This window comes from Drosophila obscura, unplaced genomic scaffold (genome assembly GCF_018151105.1).
Source record: "Drosophila obscura isolate BZ-5 IFL unplaced genomic scaffold, ASM1815110v1 contig_51, whole genome shotgun sequence".
Taxonomy (NCBI): Eukaryota; Metazoa; Arthropoda; class Insecta; order Diptera; family Drosophilidae; genus Drosophila; species Drosophila obscura.
This window is the reverse complement of record NW_024542841.1, coordinates 82539-99747: the sequence shown is the minus strand read 5'-3', so window position 1 is coordinate 99747 and position 17209 is coordinate 82539. Positions and strand designations below refer to the sequence as shown.

General features: G+C 41.6%; 2 protein-coding genes and 1 long non-coding RNA gene across 3 annotated transcripts; 2 read left to right on the top strand and 1 right to left on the bottom strand.

The window, feature by feature from the left end:
* Positions 1 to 3013: 3013 nt before the first annotated feature.
* Positions 3014 to 4041, bottom strand: LOC111075278. The gene is made up of 2 exons (XR_002607908.2): positions 3721 to 4041; positions 3014 to 3513 (listed from the first exon to the last, which is right to left on the bottom strand). It is a non-coding gene; the product is annotated as an uncharacterized LOC111075278 (long non-coding RNA).
* Positions 4042 to 12953: 8912 nt separating this feature from the next.
* Positions 12954 to 14649, top strand: LOC111075282 (zinc finger protein 830). The gene is made up of 2 exons (XM_022368451.2): positions 12954 to 13173; positions 13985 to 14649. Exons 1-2 carry the CDS (start codon positions 13088 to 13090, stop codon positions 14586 to 14588), a joined length of 690 nt encoding a protein of 229 aa, XP_022224143.1. The 5' UTR covers positions 12954 to 13087; the 3' UTR covers positions 14589 to 14649.
* Positions 14650 to 16105: 1456 nt separating this feature from the next.
* Positions 16106 to 16723, top strand: LOC121404917. The gene has a single exon (XM_041595341.1). It carries the CDS (start codon positions 16106 to 16108, stop codon positions 16721 to 16723), a length of 618 nt encoding a protein of 205 aa, XP_041451275.1.
* The last annotated feature ends 486 nt before the right edge of the window (positions 16724 to 17209 follow it).

Here is a 17209-nt window from a genome sequence, read left to right as displayed (position 1 = left end):
GACTCCAGGAGTTTCTTTTGCTCAGGCGTTAAGTTACAACAACGGGTCGTACGCCTCAGTCTCTAAGCCGACACTTCAACCAACCACAGCTGGAATAATGCAGAATCAGGCATAAAATCAGATCCCAGAAATCTCTGCCCAACATACCCCTGCTAATCCATCCCAATTGCCTAGTGGAATTGAGTCAATGCTGGTAACTATAACAAATACAATGGTAGCAATACAACAAACGATGCAGGAGCTTATGCGCAACCAAAATCTCCTCCTGGAGCTCCTAATCAAACAGAAATCTGTTTAAATGTCCTGTCTAAATATATGTTTCTGGAATGCAAATGGCATTTCTCAGCACAAATGCGAGCTCTTACAGTTCCTCGCTCAACACGACATTGACGCCATGCTCATATCAGAGACTCACCTAACAAATAAAAACTATTTTCACCTCGATGGCTGCTGGTGACTCAACGCTCAACACGACATTGACGTCATGCTCATATCAGAGACTCACCTAACAAATAAAAACTATTTTCACCTCGATGGCTGCTGGTGACTACAATGCCAAGCACACCCATTGGGGATCTAGACTTACCAACCCGAAAGGAAGACAACTATATAACGCTATAATAACCCAACGAAACAAGCTAGACTTTATCTCTCCGGGCAAGCCCACATATTGGCCCACAGATCCAAACAAGCAACCCGACTTGATTGATTTTGCAGTTACACGAAGGGTGCTGCAAGCTCAGATTAATGTAGATCACTTAACAGATCTATCATCGGATCACTCGCCCATTCTACTTCACCTTTACGACCATCCACAGCTTTCGGAACGCCCACACTTTCTAACTTCTAGCAAAACAGATTGGCTCAAATACAGGAAGTACATAAGCTCTCATATTGATAGCTGCCCAAACATTAATTGTAAAGATGACATTGATAGGTCAGTCGAAGCATTGGTTTCCTCAATGTCACTGGCGGCAAAACACTCAACACCAATATTAGCATCTAATAAACTTTTCAACAGCAGTCGTATTTCTAGGCACATTGAAGTGCTGCTACGCTATAAAAGAAGGCTTCGCCGAGAGTGGCAAGCACACAGATCACCTGCATCGAAAGAGCGGCTAAAAATAGCCAACCACCTACTACGCAGAGCCCTAGAAGATGAAAAAAACCGAGCTCAAATATCCTATATGGAGCAAATCTCCCCAACTAGCAAACGATTCCCACTGTGGAAAGCAAAATCAGGCGTATGCCCACCAATCGAGAGTGAATCACCTTTGCGTACACAAACAGGAGAGTGGGCTCGCAGCAACAAAGAGAAGGCAAATACATTTGCCGTCCATCTAGAAAACGTCTTCAAACCACACCCAGCAACGAATAGCTTTGTGCTCCCACCAACCAACAATCCCGAAGCTACTCCGCCTATCATATTCCAATCAGGAGAAGTCACAAGGGTCATTAAAGACCAAATCTCAAAGCAAAAGAAAGCTCCGGGCCACGATTTCATCTCTCCTAAAATGATCATAGAATTGCCGAGCTGTGCAGTGTATTTCCTTACTGTGATATTCAACAGCATGATGAAATGGGGCTTTTATCCTCAAGAATGGAGGAAATCAGTCATCACAATGATCCATAAAGCCGGAAAAGACAAGTCCAAGTCATCATCGTATAGACCTATCAGCCTACTGCCTTGCCTATCAAAGATATTTGAAAAGCTGCTCCTGAATCGTATCAAACAACACCTACACATCAACGGTGCCATCCCGACTCACCAATTTGGATTTCGCGAAAAACACGGAACCATTGAACAAGTAAACCGTATAACCTCTGAGATACGAAATGCATTTGAAAGACGGGAATATTGCTCCGCTGTTTTTCTGGATGTCGCCCAGGCTTTCGACCGCGTTTGGTTAGATGGCTTAATCCACAAAATCAAAATATTACTTCCACAGAACATCCATGGAATATTGGAGTCATACCTACAACAAAAAAGTTTCGCAGTACGATGCAAAGAATTTCTCTCTGAATATCATCCAATTGAAGCTGGTGTACCGCAAGGACACTGTATATCATATTCACAGCAGATCTACCGACAAACAGCCTAACAACAACTTCGACATTTGCTGATGATACTGCCATATTAAGTCGCTCCAAGTGCCCAAGAAGGGCCACGGATCACTTATCATCTCATCTCGTGGCCTTAGAAAAATGGCTAGCAGACTGGCGGATACATGTAAATGAGCAAAAGTGCAAGCATGTCACCTTCACGTTAAACAGACAAACTTGCCCTCCATTATGTCTGAACAATATCAACATTCCACAAACCACCGAAGTAACATACCTTGGTGTTCATCTGGATAGAAGGCTTACTTGGCGTAAGCACATCGAAGCGAAGAGAAATCTACTAGGAACATCCCAGATGGATGGTGGAATAACTGGGAAATTTTCGGAACGGATTCCATAGCGGAAATTAATGGATGGTGGCCTGTGGGAATAGGCTATTAGTTGTAGAATGAAAAAAATAAGTATTAAAATGTACGATATATATATGCCATCGCTAGCGTGTATATGAAGATTTAATAAGTACAGGGAAAAGCAACATCCTATCGGCTATCGATATCGAAAGAGCCAGACAGAAAAAAACAACCCCCGTCGCGCCGCGTCGCAGTCATGATCCAGACAGAATGGGCGAGCAATTCCCTTTAAATTTGTTGTTGCTCTGATTTTCATGTGCGTAGCCCAAGACACATGATGTGTTGTTGCAATCTCGAGATCGCGCCTTCGAAGCATTTTTGCCGTCTCTTTGACGTCAAATTTCTGTGCCATTGTTTTTGTAAAAATTCACGGATCTCTGAACGCGAGCGACGACCGTCTGAGCCGACTTGCTGGCGCCTCCCGAAAAACATTTTGGAAAGAGCCGCGGGAGCTGAAAGAGCCTCGGCGTGCCCATCTCTGCATTACACTGTAATGTGCTGTGCCTGAAATACTGAACGCCAAGAATGAAAACAATCGCATAAAATATAACCAAACCACAATTGCGTATTTATTTATATCGGGCCTGGTTTACAACAAGAAGTAATTACTTTTTATTTAAGTGATAGTCATCCTCTCCACGACAGAACATCAATGGGTATTGAAGTGAATCATATGATCGATGAGTCTCGTATACTCGTTCCAATATCGCGTGATTCTACATTTTCTCCAACAATTACAACTTTATTGATAGTTGGAGCATTGAATTGTCTTGCTTGGCCTCCAGCTGGTCTTTTGTCTGCTCTGATAATTATTTTGTGGTCGTCAGAATGCATTGTATGCAATGCGGTTTTGAACAATCTGACCAATTGGTGTATCATTTCACGGTTAGTCGCAGTAAAAATTGCACAACGCCTTTCTAGTTCTATTGTTTAATCTTCAACGAAATAGATCTGAAGGAACTTATGATCTTCGTTTGGAGGTGGTAACAAAGCGATCGCTCGATGGTGAATTTGTCCTTGAATCTGAATGCTTAAAGCCATTCTGAAAAAAATAAAAATGAGAATTTACGCCATTACCTTATAACTCGGATTGTATCTGGTTGATCAACAACTTCGGCTCTAAGTGACGTAATTTGAAAGCATCCGTTACATTTTTGTGTATTCGTCAGAAAATGTTTTGATTGGATTCTATTTCCATAGAGAACCCAATACAATGGCTCTGGCGGATGAGTCAAAACGGCAATTTTACCTTTCCACCAGCACAGCACGTGCCGGGGGTTTCCGACTGAAACTTCAATGCATTCCAATGCTGGCATACGAAAGACAATGAAACGATATCAACAAGCAGCTAAGATCTTGGTAGGTTACTAAGCTATTGCAAAAGCAGAGCGATTCTGCTTATTGTGCAAAACGGGCATATAATTAATTTACTTCTGCACGTTCCTCTTGCCTTACATTAATAGAGACACTCCGATTACACTAGTCGACACGATTTATCCTCAAGGAACAAAACCAATTTTTTCTTAAATTTACTTTAAATTTTTTTTAAGAATTATGTTTTTTTTCTATTTTTTTCTTATTTTTGAAGAATTTTTGATTTGTGATATTTTTTTGTAAAGCTTTTTTCAAAGGTAGCGCTTCTTTTTTTCACATAATTCTAGTATCTTACGTCTGGTTGTAAAGAACTTTGTTATTTTGAAAAGATAATAAACCCATCAAAAATTCTTCAAAAAAAAGTTCTGAAAAAATTGGTCTGGACAACAATAAATTTTGATGTCCTCCGAACAGCTGTGGGAGCCCGATTTTATTATCGATAAATGTCTGTTAAACATAACGGAAGCCTTTTTGTATGAGCTGGCACTAACGCGTTGGTATAACAGCAGTAAAGTACTTTTTGCTGAAAAATAAAGTGAATGTGAAAACCGGTCCCTGCCTGGTTGTCTAATATTTAACTAAAATATATATTAGATACCACAAAACTAGTTTTACAATATTTTTGCGGATTATTCGGTTCCAAAATCTGCGATAAAAAAAAGCACCAAAGACTCACAAGACTGACATTGTACCCATGTCAAAATGGCTATCCAAGCAAGGAAAGACGCGACCAGGAAAATATTAATCCAACACATATTCATTAATATATCAAACCATTACGCTTTATATTAATTAATATGAAGATAAAAAACATTCTGATTGAATTTATATCAGTGTATCTTCGCTCTTTGTTCTCCTCAAGCGACACTTCGGTGATTTTGCTATGTTTGGCAGAAAAATATTTCTGACTCTTGGGGGGTCCTGGACGAATTCCGTTGAGGTCGACCAGGCCAAAATCTGGTATCTTTTTTCATGGTTTTTTTCAGAGGTCTTGTTTCTATTTTTCACATAACTTATTGTCTTATATCTGGTTATATAGAACTTTGCAGTTCTGAAAAGCTGACAAATGCAGCTATAAATCCAACCCAAACTCTTTGTATCTGCAGCTTAACGCCGGGAAGATATTAAGCTTTCAAATTCAAATTTCATCATTAAACATTACCTTAAATTATGACTAATTAATACGTCTATCTAAAACTAAAATTGCATGCCAAGAAATATTTTTTTTCGACTTTTCCCGAGAGTTTAAAGTCAAAATTTCAAAAAAAAAATACCGCAAAAAATGATGATATTTGAATTTGAAAGCTTAATATCTTCCAGGCGCTAAGCTGTAGATACAAAGAATCTGGGTCGGATTTATAGCTGCGTTTGTCAGCTTTTCAGAACTGCAAAGTTCTTTGTAACCAAATATAAGATACTCAAGTTATGTGAAAAATAGAAGCACTACCTCTGAAAAAAAATTCGTTAAAAATTTTTAAACCCCGAAATCTATAAGAATCTAAATTTTGGGCCACAGCCTAATTCTAGTGTTGACTAGTGTAATCAATATTAGGAAAACTGAAGTTCTTCCGAATCGCTTGTATTCTATATGTTTTTACATGTATAACACATTTGAATTCACCCCTGCACTATGGTAAACAAGTTTTGGCATTTATTCTAAAAATAAGCTAGACCTCTACAAATTTGCACAAATGCTCGTTCAAATAGACTAGAATGGATCACGCCTTCTTTCTGCCCTCATACTAGGTTAGGTTAGGTTGAGGCGGCTGTCAGGATCGCCAGGAACCCGACACACTTAGGCTGGTTTCGGCCCATTGTGATACCGCATAGATCATGTCCTCTTCCCTTATGAGACACTATGTCAGCAATTGTCCCATCCAGATGCCCTTAGGAAGTTTGCGATCCTTCTGGGACTCATTATAGACATATCCGAAATGTCATTTATGAATGGTGAGTCCAAGTATTGAAGTCTCCTTCTACTGAGAGACGGACAGACGTTCCACCGTTTTCTCCTCGTCCTCATCTCTGCAACTACGACAGAAGTCGTTGTAGCGGGCACCCAGACTGTTTGCATAGGTGCCTATTAGCCAATGTCCCGTGAGGGAACGTATGACAGCGGTACCCTTTCTTGTGATACTAGGCCATGTTTGCCGAGTTATGCGATATTGTGGAACAGTTTGCCATCTATTGTCTATTAGTAGCTAAAAGTGCTCTTTTATTATGTGCTTACAAGTGGACATTGGCATACGAATATCCTCCTTATCGTGGAGAAGGAGGATTGTTGTACCAGTTCTGGCCAGCTCATCTGCTATGCAGTTGACTTCAATGTCCTGGTGGCCTGGGACCCATATTAGGCTAATAACAAACTGATGAGCCATCTCGTGGAGAGATTTGCGACAGTTTGCCACGGTAGCCGAGCTCGATGCTATCGCATTTAGCGATTTGACCGCAGCTTGGCTCTCACTGTAGATGTTTAAACTAGTTGCCGTAGTGGAAATTTCATGGAGGCAACTCAAAGCTTCCTTAATCGCCATGACTTCCGCTTGGAAGACACTGCAGTGATCTGGGAGCCTGAAACAGTGCTTTATATTTAGCTGTTCGGAGTAGATTCCCCCTCCGACCTTGTTGTCCAGTTTCGAGCCATCTGTGAAGATTTGTATGGCCCCGTCTGGGCCAAGTGCTCCCTCGAGCCAGTCGTCTCTGTGAGTGATAATTATTTGAAAAGGAGTATCTATTTACTCCCTCGGAACGCAGTAGTCCGTTTTTGTGGGGACGATATTGTTTCCGTTTAGGATAAATGCGTGACCGGTGTGCTGTGACATCCATTGGTCGGAGTCCCTCAGACGTATTGCTGCCATTTCTGCCTGCTCCGTGCCTACAAGGTCAAGGCTCTGGAGGCATAAGATAGCATTTAGCGGGTCATTTGGTGTGGTGCGTAGAGCTCCACTGAGCTCCATGGCAGTTCGTTGTACCCTGCCCAGTTGTTTAGTGATGGTTCTTTTTGATAGGACAGGCCACCACACTGCAACTGCGTATAGTAATATTGGTGTAATTATTACTAGATATATCCATTGGACCATGCCCCATTTCAATCCAATGGCCTTTTTTGCAAGTGTAGAGGGCTATCGTGGCCTTCTTAACTCTATCTTTGATGTTCAGGTTCCACCTAAGCTTCTTGTCAATTACCAACCCTAAGTAACTGGCATTGTCACTGAAGGAGAGCATGCATCCGTTTAGTATTGGGGGGTTTAGAGGCGGGATTTTGTATTTGGTTATGAACAACACAGGTTCCGTTTAAGAATTATTAACCCTAGTCCGCGTGACTTTGTCCATTCCGACAGCCACGCGGCTTTGCGGTCATTAGAAGGCAAAGTGTTTGAAGAATATTTCCGGAGAAGATTATGCCAACGTCATCCACGAATGCCACCACTTTACAGCCCCCCCAATCCAGGTCGCACAGAAAAGGTGACAGGACAGCACATTGCGGAGTGCCTCTGTTGAAATACGTTGACTGAGTGGACGATCCCATTGATGAAGTCACCGTCCTGCATGTAAGCAATTGATCAATGAGCATCACCATGTGACGATCCACCCCCCGGTCCTCCATTTTTGCACTATATATATCCCAGTTGGCTTTCCTGGGGTTAATATAGTTAGTAGGTTTGGCGCTTTCGAGCGATAGGACTGTCTCGATGTACCTGTGGTCGGAGAAGGAGTGGTCCTCTAAGACTCTCCAACTCTGCATAATGTCTGACAGTTTGTGAGACAAAAGAGTGAGGTCAATAACCTCTTGACGGTTTTTTATAATGAATGTGGGGTCATTACCCCGATTACCAATAACTAGGTTGGAGTTTATGATGAACCCGAAAAGTGACTCACCCCTAACATTTGTATCCGATCTCCCCCATTGGGTGTGGTGAGCGTTGGCATCGCAGCCTATTATGAGGCCTGTGTCCGACCACTCGGTGTCGCTGGCTATCTTGCGAACGAGGTCACTGGGAAGATCACTCTCCTCGTGAGCCATGTAGGACGATACCAGGTTTAGGTGTGTCCCCTGCAGCGCTAGGCTAGCCGCCGCCCAAGGCTCCTGAATTGGGACTATCTCCACTCCGCTCACGTCCAAGCGAAGTATTAGATGCTGCCTTACAGTGGTGGAAATTTATCTGCAGAATCCTCAGAGACTTCATTAGGGCTATTCTCCACCACTGCAATGTCGGCGTCGGAGTCGTCGAGAATCTCGTCACGACATAGCGCCTCAAAGTCGAGATTCAGCTCCGTCTCCGAGAAGTAGCTCTCCTGGGTCAGCTCCAGTTCTACGTCGGGTGCCTCGATCTCCGAGGCAACGTCCTGCTAAACTGGGTTGTCGACAGGACGCTCCTTGGCCACTGCATCGGACTTGTAGACCTTCTTGGTCACCAAGCTGAACCCAAAGTTGAGCTCTCCCTTGGCTGCCTCGATCGGGGCTAGCGATTCCTTATTGAGGACAAGCACCGCCTGGTTTGTGGGGCCTTTCGTTGCCTCAACTTTGACTACCTTCCAGTGCTGGGTTACATCTCTGCAATATTTTGAGGATCCGTTCGGGCTCCTTAGAGGTAGCTGGCACCCCCATGTCTTTGCAGACTGGAGGTGGCCCGGGTTCCTTTTCGAGAAGCTCGAGACAGCGGTCGGCCAGTGCCGCTTCCACCCACTTCCATTGGCTTCTAGGTATTTTTCCCTCCGCGCTGCTGTTTTCAAGACGGCCTATCAGCGTCCTTTCCTTGGCAGTCTGCAGCATTCTCTGAAACGTTTTGCAGCCGGTCCAGGCGTCTATTGCGTGCGCTGCCTCTTTGGTTGTAGGGACACCTTCTGTGGCTCCACACTAAAATTGGGTAGCTCCGCCGAGGCCCACTCCACCTTCTTCAGCCAGTCGGCTGATGGGCTGGTTTCCGTGCTAGCATTTTGCCAGTCTCATTTGATTTTTTTAAAGTTTTTTGTGGTTTTTTGTGGTGTTATCCATAATTTTCCCACGAGATGCAGAGAAGGGTCAGCCCGGGCAGAGATCCACGTTGCCCGGGTAAGGCTTCATTAGAACAGGGGGCTGCCAAGTCCCTGAGCTCTTCGTTCGCTAGTTTTTATACCGGGCCCCCAGCCAGGCTGACTCTTGGCACGGGTCGAATGACACCTTAGACCGTCCCGATGTGAGGTGAATGTTGGGGTTGGGATGTGGGTAGGTATTGTGTAGGGATGGAAGTGTATGAGCTACTTAATGAGATGCGGCACCACAAGCGCTGAGTCAGTGTTGCTACTTCGCGAACACCCGCTGGCTGTCCGGGACTGCTTGTTTCGGTACTCTCCCTCAGAGCCAACTTAGTTGCTTCTCTTAGGTATGCCCGCTTATTCACAGCTGACCTAACCACCGGGGTAGGCCGTCGGCAACCTGCGACCCGTCCGGTGGCCTCAGCTAGGCCCCCTCTGAACCACCACAAAGCCCAATAGGATCATCGGAGCCCTCATTCTAACAAAAACTAATTTTTTTCGTATTTATTATACAAAATTGGTTTACATCATTAATTATGATAAAAATACTTAAACAAAAGCTTGAGCTTAAAAAAATATAATTTATTGATTTATTGTTATTTTATTTGAATCGCTCAAAAATGCGATTGCATTTCGGTAAGTGGTTGTTTACATAGGCAATAAAGTGGTCACTCTCTTTGAAATGGCAATCGATTGGCTTTCAGTGAGATAGTTTTCATCAATATTTTCTAAAATATAACTTTTTAAAGCGTCTTGGCCCCTTAGCAGCGCTGGTTAGGCTCATGCATCTGCATTTAAATTTCCGGGGGCATGACGGGCGAAAGCATTTACCATTGATTCTTACTATAGGTTAAAAACCTAATAGCCCTAGTGGTGGCAAAATATTGCGTAATTTTCCGTTAATGGCATGTGACAATGATGCCCATAATAGCCCTGTGGATAGATTTTGCTCAATTTTGCGGTCATATTAAATCGTCCGGCGCATCCCTGGCAACTATCACCACTAACTTACAACAAAAATTATTCGGGATCGAAAGTATCGAATTTTGGGCTAAAAAGCTGTTTTGTCGCAAAAAGGTCAAACAATACACTAAAGGCTCAGTATGAGAAAAAAGGTGCGGATTTGGTGTAAACGCCTCGCATCATTTTTGCGCACCTTCCACAATGTTGCGGCAGTGTAAGCAGACTATTACTTTAAGACTAGTATTCAGATCCGAAAAAACAGCTCGCAAACGGAATCAGGGTTGATATTCGTATGAAACCGATCAGAAATTTTTTCGGGCACAAACTGTTTTCTAGGGTCTGTACGGAAAGCCTAGTACTCAGATCGAAAAACTGTTTGCCAGCAAACACATGTCATATATTCTTCGAGCAGCCAGTGTGACCAGAGGTGTGCACTGCATTCCGAACGGTTACACTGCTCAGACAGCTGCTTGGTTTTGTTTAAAGTTAATAAAATGCACTTCTTCGGCTGGGGTTGCTCTTCCCCAGCCATATCCTGGGCTCCCCAATATTTTATTGGCAAGGTAATGTGTCTGACTATCAGCAGCAGCAGATGGCGACGCCTCCCGTGCCGGACACCGTGAAGAAAAAATGTTTTGAAAACTATATTTGTTTTATATTTATGAAAATTTATATAACTAATAAATTATAATATCCATATAATGGTCATTCATATAATACTGCATTAACTAGACTCTATTTTTCTTCATTATTAAAATATTTCATTTGGTTTTTTGTTCTCTTATTGCAATGTTTGCCTCGTGTTTGAATGGTGTTTGCTGGCAATTTATATCAAATTGATATCTTTTTCGAGGTGGGTCGAAACATACCAAAAAAACAAGCATATACTTCGGATACTTTTCCAGTATATACCTTTTTGTTTTTTGATCTGAGTACTGCCTTCCAAACAGAGCCTAGAAAACAGTTTATGCCGTAAAAAATTTCTTATCGGTTTCATACGAATATCAACCCTGATTCACTAGGTGTTCTTTTCCATCTGAGTACTAGGCTTAAGAGCAAAAAATCAAAACCAAACAAGTTGATGGGTGAATTCAGTCAGGTGCTCTAACAAACACAAACGTAAACGTCTCAAAATAAGAACAAGAAATCAAATGAATCTAATTAAGACAGCTATATGAAGGACAATTATATAGATATTATAATTTATTGTTTTTATTAAAGCCTAATAACACTGATATGAGTGTCCTATCGATAGTTGACTTAAATCTTCCGAGGTCCCTGCAAACCCAAAATACTCACCTGCCAAATATTAATCAAAATATTTTACAATTCAGCAGATCACTTCAACGTCCCGCTTGATGTTTTTTTAATGGCTGTTAAATTATAATGCATAGGAATAAGAAGCCAATGCAAATATCCATTAATCATATTACATATAAAGATTTTTTTTTCAAGTTTTATTTATTCTAAAAGAAAAAAAGGGTAACATCTGATGGACTGTCTTTTGTGGCTTTTCTCATTTTCCTGTCTGTCATTGTTTACATTTTCGTAGTGAATTCCGTTTTTCGTTGTATATGTCAAATATTTATGTTTGCATTTAAAAATAATCAAAAAATTACGCAGAGATACGTGCGAGTTTAGAATATCCCAAATGGATGGTGGAATAACTGGGAACTCTTCAGAACGTAAGACCCGTACGGACCATCACAGAAATAGATGGTGGGTGTTGGTTAGTCGCCAGTGTAAAAAGGCTATAAGGAATCGAAAAATAAAAACAGCATTAAAAGAGATATCACAAAAAAAATGATATTAATAAAAAAATCTTCGACTTTTTCCCATAGTGCCCTGGACAAATTTCCCTTATAGCCTATTCCCACATGCCACCATCCACCATCCATTTCGGGGATGGTCAGTAATAGCCTTTTCACACTGGGGCCCCCCCCCGGGGGTTGCCGTTCCGAAATCCCAGCCACCACCGGGCGGGTTCCGCCACGAAGAACAGACGGAAACAAAACCCCGGGGTTTATACTATACGGGATCCAACCGGAGGCCCCACGCCGGGTGCCGGCCCGGATATTGCGACACTCCGAAAAACACCTTTGGCCCGTGAGGGTCCCGGGGCAGCCGGCGTTTGGCCCCGAGCCCCGCGGTCCAACCGCCCCCACGCCCGTCCCCCCAACCCCTATGGTGGCCCCGCCACACCCCGGCAGGTTCCCCAACCCGGTACTCCACCCCGCCCCGGCTGGTTGCCCACGACCATTTGCGCGCAGGGGGGGGGGGGGGGGGCCCCCCGGGCCGGTGCGAACAAAGGATGTTCCTAATTCGCACGTTTCTGTGCGGTATTTTTTTGATAATTCACAACAAAATTCGGAATTCACTACGAAAATGTAAAGAATGACAGACAGGAAAATGGTAAAAACAACAACAAAACATCTGTAATGTCAGAATTTTCTTAGGCAGAAAAACTCGGTTTGTGGACTGGGAATTCTTTTATGAATGCTCTGCAAAACTCAAGCAAAATATTGCACACGCTGTTTGCTGACAGCCTTCCGACTGTTCTGTACTCAAAAAAAGAACCCAAAGTATACCATACTATGGCTACACAAAACTTTCCTTAAAAAACGCCTCGTTGTTTTCGGGTACATCTTTCTCCCAAAATGTCCCAAACTGCTTCTTGAAAATATGTTTGTATTTAAAACATTGATTGGATTTAGTAGAAGCAGTCACAAATGACCACGCTTCAGTGTTTCCATTTCAATAAATTCTCCTCGTCAATGTTGACCACATTATTATAATCATCCATGTCCAGCATGATTAGATTGTGCAAGAATATATTTTGGTGCTGAATCAAATTCACAACCATTGCAATATAATTAATATTCATTTAAATTATAAAAGAAAACAATTTTCGTCCGCACCAAATTGTGTGCATCAGCTATATTTCATGGATGGTGGATGGTGCCAGTGGGAATCGGAGTTTCACATCTCTCAAAAATTCTCAACGTTCTTCATGGATGTGCTGTGTGGGAAAAGGCTATTGTGAAATAACATAAATACATATATATGTACATAAATTGTGTTCCACGACACTTTACGATCAGTATGTTATAAAAACGAATTGAAGTGTTGTATGGAATATGACTATCCAAAGTGGCATCGATAGTGTGATCGATATTTTTAATATCTGTTGGCGTAGACCATCTAAATGAATTCAATTGATTAATAGTTATTTTTTAATTAATATAACCAAAAATTTAACGAACATGAGTAACATGATTAGTAACAGGAGCAAGAAAAAACTAGGCGTTTCATTAAAACCACTTGGCAAAGTGGATTCCCCCCTGGCAAAATATCCTTTACCAAAATACACAAATGCATGTACATATATGTACATATTCCCTAGTACGGACTCCGTTCTATTGGAACGACTGGTTTGATGGCTTGATTTTTGGACAGTTGGTCTATGGCAGACTATGGTCGGAGAGATTTCCATAATATATTAGAGAATTATACTAACAATTAAAAAAAAATGTTTGTTTTTCTCGTTGGTTCAGACTGGCATATAGTGATTTATTTTAGTTTCGGCACACGGATCAGTAATAAGCAGAGCTCGAAAAATGTGCTCAACGATTTTTTGTATGCTGTCTGCTCGCGGAAAAGACAGAAAAATGAACCAGACGTGCTCTATCTCTTAACAGACAACAACACAACTTAACTTAACAAAAAAAAAATGTGATTTACTTTTCAAAACGAAAAGTCAGGCGCTCCCGCACTTGTGAAACGCAAGACTTTTCCGTTTTCAAAACGGCAACACATTCCTCGCCGAAATAAAAAGTAAACGGCTTTTTATACAACTTAACAAATCTTAATGATTCATTGACATGAATTTGACACCATTACCAGTGCAATTGAGCTTGTGCCCTTTTTATAAATAATTTTTATTTAAACCAACCTCAAATTTGGACCTGAAAAAATTGTTCAGGGCAACACAAGTAGTGCAGCTATTGCAGCTAACGCCATCAGGCGTTGAAATCACAAAAAACAAAAAAAAAAAAGTTTGTCAGTTGAGCGGAGAACTGGGTGAACTTTTCAATATTATGGTAGACTGATTTCAATTCTCAAGATATACATTTTTGGTTTTCTTAACTAAAAACTAATACATACGATGCATCAGGAATCTTAACTTGCATAATATGCCGGATTGTTATCAAACCAAGTGTCTGGAAGGTGCATGTTAACTCAAAACAACATAAATTAAATTTGGATTTAGCGAAGAAAAATAAGACTAAAATATTGGATGTTACCGCTAACAAATTATCTCAGCAGTCACTTTCCAGCACAAATTTTAGCACTTACCAAGATAAGACTGTACGAAAAAATGAAAATTCTGATTCTAGGATAGCTGAAACATTACCCGGTAAATTTTTTGATTCAGAGAAGTCGAATAAATTTCACCAAGCTGATCAAAACGAAGATGAAGAGTGGATACGCTTTCAGCGAGAAATTAAAATAGCTGCTACCGTTTCTAGTACTATAGTAGCTGAAGAACAAGAAAATATTAATATTAAAAGACAACTAAAAGAAATAGATGAACAGATTGACAACTGGAAACGATTTATAAAAATAAATGATCAGAAAAATAGTCTAATTAACAAAGAGCGCAAATTTAACAAAAACGTGGCAGTACATTCGGATTCAAGTTCAAGTGACGAAGAATGCCGTGTGGATGACTTGTACAACTGGAGAACTAAAAACTTGCATTAAAAAGTACATAGATTTTAATTTCGTACATGTATATCAATATAAATATATATGTTCAAGAAAATGTATGTTGTTAAGAATACTAGTGGGAAATATAATAAACGAGTTGGTACAATACCCGGTCCTCAGTCACAGTACATATATGTATACTGTACATTATACACACATGCATATGTATGTAATCGTATGATATTTATCCCATACAATATATTTTTTGCATAATTATACGTGAGTGCCGGAATCGGTATGGGAACCGATGACGGCCGGATGCTCTCTCTCTTTGTCCTTTGGTATCTCTATTCGTAAAAGATGGATATGTTGGTTAATGCGGGAAGGGGGCGATTTCGGTAGGACTGGCAAAGAAGATTGCGCATATCGCCCAATTTCCCTGCATTTTTCATATGAGAAGTGGGAAACATAAAGAGATATATAAAAAAAAATATATATAAATATAAAATGATAGGGCGTACCCGCCTAAGACAGTGTGGTCGTTGCACAGACGCTCTGAGCAAGGATTGTTTTCCTCATTATCATTTAACGATGGGGGGGTGTGACAATAACCGAATTCAAACCGATTAGCGAAGAAATGCAAGATCATTCGTGCAAATGACAAGTCAATGGTTGCGTTTGAGCAAAGACTATACAAGATTATGAGCGACCAAAAATCTGTTCTATGGCGAGGTTTATTGCTACGCCCCATAGACAGAGTCTCGTCTCTAAACGCGACCTCGCTGCCCGACGGCTTTGACTGTTCGTCAGCGACGAGACACCGCCGCACAGTGGGGCCTTCACCCATTTCAATCCGCTAAATTAATAAGTGATGTTCGGGCCAGCGGCTATTTGAGCGTCGATTTTATAATATTAAATGAAGCAGTACCTATTTGTATAAGAGCATCTAAAAACCTAAACTTATGTAGTCTCCAGAGTTCGGTAGTGCTGCTACGCTCTCCCTGTTAAAGGGCGCTCTGAACCTGCCTAAGTTCTTTCTAGGCTAATCTCTCGCCGCATACCGTTTCATACCGAACCCTCTTGTGTACTTTCATCTGCCGAGCAATCGGCTACGGCTAGCCGACTGTATAATTAATCATTGTTATAACGTTTTGAATCGAGTTGCCAAAAAGTGCCAAAAAAGCTTGGCATCTCAAACATTGGTGACCTCGAAGTGATTTAACTAAAATTTTTATTAAACCTATAAATCCTATAAAAAGCGAACAATATATTCGTTGCTGTGCTGCTTAACTACCAACAAATACATTATGTGCAAATAAGAACAGTTGATGTGCAAGTTTAGTGCTTCAACCGCGGTTCTTGACTTTCCGTGTGTTCTATTCTCGCTCCCGTTCTGTTCGCCGTCGCTTAAGCGGTCTCACATTTTCCGTTGTTTCGTTGCATTACACCGGTTGGCATGAAAAACGAGCCAAAAACAATGGAGGAAAAAAGGCTGAGGCTTTACAAGAGTAAAGTTCAGTCTCTGCATGATCGGCTGGGGCTCGTGTAATAAACTCGACAGACTAAGTGATATGTTGGCGGAAATGCGTGAGGAGTTCAACAAGTCCCATCATGAGTTGGAATCACTGGATGAAGATGATATTGGAAGTGAGCTGCGTGAAACCTTCATTTCTTTGAAAGCCGAGCTGCTGTCTGCTCTCAAATTAGGTCACTTACGCGTAGCTGCTCATTCCACTAGCCTACCAAACAACTCTGCAGGTCATACCATCAATTTGGCTCACAAGCAGCGGCTTCCTGAGCTGAAGCTACCTAGCTCCTCCGGTGGCTATGTGGAATATGCGGATTTTATTGCCATGTTCAATTCGGTCATCGAAGGGGATGCAGATCCCAGTGAAATCGAGAAGCTCCAACATCTTCGGTCATGTCTCTCGGATGCGGCCCGGGATTCGGTTCGATCGTTGGAGCTCTCCAGTGCCAATTATCGTGTGGCTCTGGACATACTTAGCAAACGTTTTAATAATAAACGACTTGTTTTCCAGGCACACATGAAGGAGATTCTTGGGCTCAAGAAGGTTGATTCGTCTTCTGCTAAAAGGCTTCGGGAGTTCTCGGACGCAGTCATACGCGAGCCGCTTGCCGTGCAGCATCTTCACAAATTTATCTTAATTTCTGTGTCCCAAGGAAGTTAAAAACCTGTCACTCTGTTCGAATTGCTTAAAATCGGCTCATCGGTCATCGTCCATGTACAGGTGGCCAGTGCATAGTGGTTTTTTTCTCCGTTTTTTTAACTTAACTTAACATCTTTTTGATTTTCAATTTCTACACACCCTATTTAGATAAAATAATATTTAACTTTAATATGTGGAGCAACCCAACTCTGTTAGCGCGCTGTTAAAGTCAGCTGATATTGTACCACATGTTATGTATGAAATTGGCGTGTAAAATTGTAAAACTTTGATTGCTTGTTGTGGCGAAATTTTCCACAAAAGTGAAAAGGATTGTTATGGAAAACGATTGTCCAGGTATTTAAAAATGTAGCTTACTAATATTTGTGTCGATTTTATGTGTTTTGTCCAAAAAAAAACCATGAAAACCATGGGGTGAAGAAGCGCATTAAAATCATCTCGGTGGCGCTCAAGTTGCCGAGGGCTGTCGGCAGCGAGAGCGGGAGCGTG

Excerpts from the sequence above, each read along its gene's own strand:
- LOC121404917 (XM_041595341.1), top strand. The coding sequence starts at position 16,106 with ATGTTGGCGGAAATGCGTGAGGAGTTCAACAAGTCCCATCATGAGTTG.
- LOC111075282 (XM_022368451.2), top strand. The coding sequence starts at position 13,088 with ATGAGTAACATGATTAGTAACAGGAGCAAGAAAAAACTAGGCGTTTCA. Across the intron at positions 13,174-13,984 it reads GTGGATTCCCCCCTGGCAAA|ATACGATGCATCAGGAATCT; the intron begins ATATCCTTTACC and ends AAAAACTAATAC.